General features: G+C 31.9%; 1 protein-coding gene across 1 annotated transcript in view; it reads right to left on the bottom strand.

Moving 5' to 3' along the window:
• Positions 1-5950, bottom strand: part of LOC128182222 (uncharacterized) — a 43658-nt gene extending 37708 nt beyond the window's left edge. The window contains exon 1 of the mRNA XM_052850819.1: positions 5708-5950. Within this exon, the coding sequence (XP_052706779.1) occupies positions 5708-5858 (151 nt within the window). The 5' untranslated portion in view covers positions 5859-5950. The remainder of the gene's footprint in view (positions 1-5707) is intronic.
• Between the last annotated feature and the right edge of the window lie 1619 nt (positions 5951-7569).

Raw genomic sequence — 7569 nt, 5'->3', positions numbered from 1 at the left:
AAAAGACATTCAGTATAACAAAATAAATAGTGCATGTTTGGGAGGATAACAGTTGAAATTGACACCCCTCGAAAACCATTGTCAACCTCCGCTTCGCGTCGGTTGACAATGGTTTTCTCGGGGTGTCAATTTCAACTGTTACCCTCCCAAACAGGCACTATTTATATATTGACAAACCCTGTTATACACAAGTTCCTTGCATGAGTTATCTTTCCCGAATCATCAGCTGCATGAAATGAAATGTACCATGGATATTGAAATGGAAATATTATGTATCACATTACTGAATATGATTAAGAAGCTTGAACGGTATTCCTGATGTTGCGGTTCCCGCTATTTTGTTCATGAGTGTCGCTTTACATTCTAAAGATTAAATAAGCATTAAAAATGAAGATATCGCTCACGAATATCATAAATTATTTTAATAATAATGATAATATTGATTTTACTTTTATGTTCCCGACTAGTTTTTCCAATTCTCGCCCTTTACCTTACTTTACGAAATCCAGGAACTGAAGTGGTTCTCAAAGAACATCAAAGAAATTTAGTTATTCATATTGGGGATCATTTTGATATTTATACAAAGGGCACCCAGAACTGTCCTATTATGTGATATCATCTTCAGTTTCGGATATAGTTCAATCGGTGTTTATTTAATCAGAATATGCACGCAGATATCATTGAACCGAGACAACAGAACCAACGCAAGGCTAAGGTCCAAAAAAAGAAAATAACCGCATCGTGGGAACAATTTCTTTTTACATAAAATATGATAATTCATTATTTGATGAGATTGAATAATGGAATAAATTTCATATGAATGTGAATAGAGAAGACCCTCATGACAAAAGAAGACACTTGCGTTTGTTGGGGAAAATTGGAATAGAACTTCTAATTGAAATCTATGTGTCATTTTTCTCTTTGTTTGCAGTAGTAATTTATTTCTGCGATCAAAGGTAATTCGTGATATTATCAGGCATTACATGATTGCTTGGAGTGGGGCTGTCATGTTGAAAATTTTGAATATACCAGCGACAGGAAGAACAATTCTTTTGGTAAATTTTGTTTTTACTACAATATGACAGGATAATAAAATTCTACATTTAAATTCTAATTACACTTCTACAAATCATTTTAGTCATATTCTAAAAGATTGTTCAAAGAAAATAGAGTTTTCTTATGATAAGATGCTTGTTGCTGTATACGAGCAAATACCTAGTTAATAAGGGTTATTTATGTTTTACAAAATTGCCCCTGTTTTGAATATAATTTTTTTTAGCAATGTAGTTTAAGTAAACATTCATTTCACATATTAATGTTTTGTGTGTAGAATTTATGAATATTTAGAGATTATTTTATTGGGTAATACTATTTTTCAGGTCATGTTCCTGTTTTTGGATATTTTTATTGACCATTTTGACTCCATTACCGAGAACTCATGTTAAGATTGTAAACAGGCATTTATTCATTATACCAAACTTAGGATCTTCGAACTTCTGAAACCAAATGACAGAACAGAAATCATGAACATCATGATTTACATGGCTGCAATTCAGATCTACAACTTCCTTTTATCATTTTAATTGAGTCATTCTTTGAATCTGCTAGATTGCAGTGGTTGTCTAATAGAGGAGAACAAACCATTGACATGTTATTGTTAGAAACATGAAACTACTTTTCACGTTTGTTGATATTATCAATAAGGGTTTATTAGTCCCTGAAAACATCTCATTAATATCGAGATAAAGAATTTCTAGAGAGAACTACTTTGGTATGCAATAACATTGTATATAAAACGACAAAAATTCAAGCATGCAATTTTTTATTAAATAAATGCCATTAACCACAATCTTAAATTCTGGGTCTGATCATCATTGATGCTCTCTTTAATGCACGGTTTTCATTTCCGAATTTGTACCACAAGATACTAGCCCATGTGATTTTAGCCGATTTTTGATAAGGTCCATTAAGTTAAGCATAGTGGCATTTCTTAAACCACCATCCTCCTTGATATTCCACGCTACAGTGTTTACTCCATATGTCATTGTCTTGGTCTTTGGTAGAAAACTTCGAACCGTTACTATATGCGAGGCTATCACCTGGAAAATATTTCTTATATTTAAATTTCAATTTTTAGTTTGCATTTTTGAACTAAAATTTGCAATATGAAACTCAGGTTAAACTGATAAGTATTGTATACTTACCCGCCGTTCCGCTGTATCCTCCGACGGTTAACTTGTATTTTTGAGACTCACTTCCAATGGTAAACGTGGAATACTTGGCGTAAGACTTCTCACCTGAAAACTTTTGTAAGTCCACACGTAAATCTTGGCTAGTTCTTGTTGTGAGCAAGTGAATATCTTCATTTCCTAGAAAATATAAAGGGGTTTAATGGGTCATCTCTCTCATCTGCATAACAATGTCCAGAATTGACCAAAAAGTTTTCATGGAATCAACATTGATGGTTCTTAACGGATTGCTGTTTGTAGCTACAAATCAGCTACGATTTAAAATAACATGAATATGGTGTTTATGTACACAAAGCTGTTTTATATAATAAACTAGTTGTTTACTTTCCTTTCACGAAACGGGTATGGGGTATTTAATCCCTATGACATTTTTGCTAGACTTAATACCTTTTACAAATGCAAGTGCTCTTACGCTTTCAACTAGGGATTCTTTTTTTTTAAATCAAGGTCAATTTAAAAGATAAAATCTAAATTACCACACAAAAACATTTTATCACACGTTCTTACCTAGCCAATATTCTCCTTTTGGTACACCAAACCCGGTTTTGTAGGTCCGCCAAGATTGATAAAAATCTACAGACCCATCCGTTTGTCTTTGAATTACCTGCAAGACAACACGATACTTATGAAAAAAATTGTACATTAGAAAATTGTAGTACAATTCTAAAATAAGAAAATAAGCTCTTGAAGACTTTTGAAACTGATTTAATGCATTATCAAAGTAAGATACTGATAATGATATCGTGTTGTATCAAAATAGCAAATGTCCAAAATGAAAGAAGCATAGTTCAAATTAATCAATAAACGATTTGTACCGAGGTTAGTTGGTTGTTCAAGTGTGAATGAGGATAATAGCAAACATTAACGGCCTTAAGAGGCTGGATGGTTTAACCATCAGATCTACATAAAATTTTAAGTTATGATTTGTTAAGCTATTTACAATTATTTGGTAAAGAAAAATTCCCTATATTTTTAGTTTTTGTACTTTCCTTTATCTTTATATAGAGCTCTTCTTATAAAGGATATAAATATAGTCTAAAAATGGCCACGACTATAGAGTGCTCATAAGTTGACCACAACAATGTTCTGTTGGACCAGTAAGTTTTAGAGAATTAAACTGATGTGTAAGGTATGGAAACATCGCATACATATCAAAGTATTAAAATGAAAGGAACCAGTAAAGACTCACCGTCCACCCTCCGCCGTCCGTGGTCATGTCACAGTACACCAACTTCTTGGTCTTCATATCCGGGTATATCGTATACACACCGTCTCTTCCTTTTGTGTTGGGTATTTTCTTTAGAATGGATGCACAGTCTCTTTGTTTTTTGAAGTCCTGTATAAATAGCAATTTATCATCTGCGTAATTGTAAGTATATTTGACCGTCGATGCATGTGTCTTATTTTTAATTTACAGTATTGCAATTGTTTGGTATTTGTACCTTCTAAAGTTGATATTCCGATCATGAATTATTTTATATAAATGGTCATTTTAATATGTCTCCTTAAGGGGCATTGTCACGATTTTGGTCAAATTCTATTCTACTGTTTTTATTATTAACTATGCTTAAGGAATGCATTTCTAATGATCAAATAGAATTTGAGAGTCAGTCGTTGAGTTATAAGCAAGGTACAGCGCTCATAATTCTTTGTCATGTAAACAAGGCTCGTGTCCCGTTTTTGTTTACATAGGTTCAATATACCAGTAAAAATCTTTTTTCAGCGGATTTGACTAGGTTCTTATTCATCTTATGCATAAATAAACAGTTCCTAACATTTAACACATTCATTTTAGGTCTTTAGGTCTAAAACTGGAATTTTCACTTCAACATTTAAAATGTAAACAAAAGCTTTGTTTTCACAGCAAAGTACTGTAATCTCTGTATTTGCTTATAACTCAACAAATTGTTAACATTAAAACTGGAAAAAAATGTTTTGAACAAAATCGTGACCAAGCCCCTTTAAAGCTGTCGGTCTTTCAAACAAAACTACATTGACTGGATTTTTACGGACGTTTTACTGTTTACTGAGATATATAATGTACTGACTGAAAAACTTGTTGAGGTGTTTCCCGGTCAGTCTGTAGTGAAAGGTGAGGGATACATCCACAGTGACGGGGGTATCCACTTTGAAGGACGTGTTCAGGTGTTTCCAGGTCCATGGGGTCAACTCAAGCAGAGATTCCACATTGCCTGAAAGAGGGAAAATCTTAAATATGCGGATTTATAGCAATAATAATTATTATTATTATTTTTTTTAATCTATGTTTTTTATTCATGACTTTCACAGGTTTCTTACATAATACATTTCTTTGGGAATCTCAACATTTTTTACATACAAAATACATGCAAGAATAGATATACAATAGTTCACAATGGTGTGAAAGTTTGTTTATTATGTTTTTAGTGGGGGTGAGAAAGAACAGAAAACATTGAGTGAAATAATATGCATATACCGGTAAACACAAACAAAAGAAACAAAAGAAGAAAAGCAAATAAAAAATATAACATGCACACCAACTTATAAATTGACAGCTCTAAATTTAAGGATTTTCCAATATGTGATTATAATATACACAAACAACAGCATGAACATAATATTTAGCACGTACATGTACATATATTTATTTATGAGAGAAAAGAAGGCGGAGAGAAAAAAGCCTGAAAGAGGGAAAATCTTAAATATGCGGATTTATAGCAATAATAATTATTTTAGTTTTGAAAACATGCATTTATGAATAACCTTTTTAAAAAAAAAATGACTATGTTATTGAAAAACAATACTTCAAGCTGTTTGGTCTAATTTTCGGGATTATAAATCAATCAATTTCTTTGTAAAAGTTGAAAACTTTAACCAAATTATAATCACAGAAAAACGACAATTTTTTAACAATTTAAAGAGGTAAAAATAATTATTGTATAGTTACACAAAAATCCAAAGTGCATATGCATTGAAAGTGTAACCAGACAGACTCTGTTTAGGATCGTTCGTAAATTATTTTAGTTGAAATCACAGTTTATTTACCGGTGTCGTTTAAAAATTAAATAAGGTTAAAAAACACACTCACTGGTTTATTTTGATTGACCAGAATGCTTTTAAAAGTTTATTTACATGTATATTATTGTTGGCAAATGCCAGTGTCCAGTAATAAATATCCATACTTATGCAAATCTTTAAAGGGGCAAATCGAACAAATATTCTTTCAAATATTTATTAATTCATCTTTCTTTTTTTTCATTCAATTTGAGTTTTTCTTTCCCTTTTATAGAAAAAATTGCCTTAAACGATTGACAAAATAACGCATTGTTCATCAATATACCTATTTGCAATTAACCATTGCTTTACAGCGGACAAAATCTGCTCTACAAACCGACAAAGTATAACTTTCATAAAACTGTAAATTTTTAGATTGAATTTAAATATGAGGATATTTTGATTTATAGAAAACTCATTCATACCCTTGATAGTGGAATGAGGCTCAACAGCAATCCCTATTACAAAATAATCGACCAAGCCAAAAATAAAGAACATGCTCCGAAATGAACCCATGATGGCGTTGTTACTTTCAATGGATGAAACATTTCTAATTGCTTTTATATGCATGTACATTTACATGTAAATATCGCCTGACTATTAAAATGAAATAGGATACGGTTATTCCATGACAATAGAATAGATCGGTCTAGGTCAATTTGGTGTATTGATACAGAGACCGCCATGTTGCCATCCGTCCTAGTTCTTTTGCGTTGTTGTCATTATAACCAAGTTCCCTCAGAATGAGAATCAATGCAATGCATATATGCATATACAAGTATCATTTTTTGGTAGCATTATAGAAAAACAATTATGCATGCATGTATGTAAACAGCTATTTTCCCATTCAATGCAACTTCCCACATCAGGAACGTGTCATTGGGAGGATGTTTTATGATTTATGATTTAAGGACGGGTTTAAATATTTAATACAGTCTCATTCATCCCCACGTCAGGCCCGTAGCATTTGGGGAACGGGGCGGTGCCCTTTCTCCTATTTTATTATCTTTACTGAAAATAAACATTTTCTAAAATACCAAAAGAAATTTGATTTTTGAAAACTTCCCCCACCACTTTTTGTGAGCGTGCTAACAAATTATAGGGTATATTACCAAAATTATCGTTACATCGAAGAATTGGGTATTATAGGAAAAATGCCCCCAATCATAGATTATGATTTTGAAAATTGGCAATATTATTTAAATTTCTGTGTATTTTTAATATATAAATTTGAATTCCCCTTGCCTTACCCCCATCCCGACAATCCCACTCCACGGATTATGTCATTTATTATAGGAAATTTTGCTTATTAAAATTAAAAAAGATTAGGTCAAAATGATTAAAGGATACTGATGAAATTATTACTCTCCAAATACACCAAATTCAGAAGGAAACATAACATATAAATGATGCATACAATCCATATATTGATATTAGTTTAAAGTCCCAATCAATCGACATCTTGATTCTTGTAATGAGATACCTCAATTGTTCATTTGTGCCATATCAAATTTTAGATGATAAGTTTGGCTGTACTTAAGTTCAAGAAACATGGTTTTAATTTAATATTTGTGACACATAAGGCCGTGATGTAATGAAATTTTTAACTATTACAGGCATATATGAACGATTGCAATATAGTTTAGTGTGCTGTTTTGTGCAGTTCTGGGGCTCTTGGTCCCAACAGAAAAGTGGTTTTAAAAAGTTTATGCCCTTTTCTTATATAAAAACTGGGTATCCACCAATGCAATTCAGAAATCCAGGAAATGAAAAAATTGCATCATGGAAGTACATTATTTACATAAAATATCATTTCATATTTGATGAGATTGAATATTGCAATAAATTTTACATGAAGGTGAAGAGAGGTGACCATACTGACAAAAGAAGACCAGTGAAAACATGGATAGAGAACATTATCAGCTCGAATTTACTTGGGAAGATTGGAACAGAACTTCTAATTGAAAGTTATGGGTCATTTTTCTCACCTTATGCTGTAGGAATGGCATGTTTGAGATCAGAAGTATTGAGTAGTTTTATCAGGCATTATTTAGTAAAACTTCAGTATCTTGAACTAGATAGGACTGTTTAAAAACTTTGAGGTATTCAATATTTTGAGGGTAAAATAATTAAAAAGTAAGTGGTTAGGAATCACTTCGACATATCCATTGTATTCAAGATATCAGTGTTCGAGATATCAAAGTTTAACTGTATATTTATTTGGGGGTAGGGGTGGGGCAAAAAAACCTTATTGCACATTTACATGCCATGATTGGTCATGTTCCTA

This window comes from Crassostrea angulata, chromosome 4 (assembly GCF_025612915.1).
Source record: "Crassostrea angulata isolate pt1a10 chromosome 4, ASM2561291v2, whole genome shotgun sequence".
NCBI classification, from domain to species: Eukaryota; Metazoa; Mollusca; class Bivalvia; order Ostreida; family Ostreidae; genus Magallana; species Magallana angulata.
Note: the sequence above shows the minus strand (reverse complement) of the source record. Positions and strands in the feature narration are given on the sequence as shown.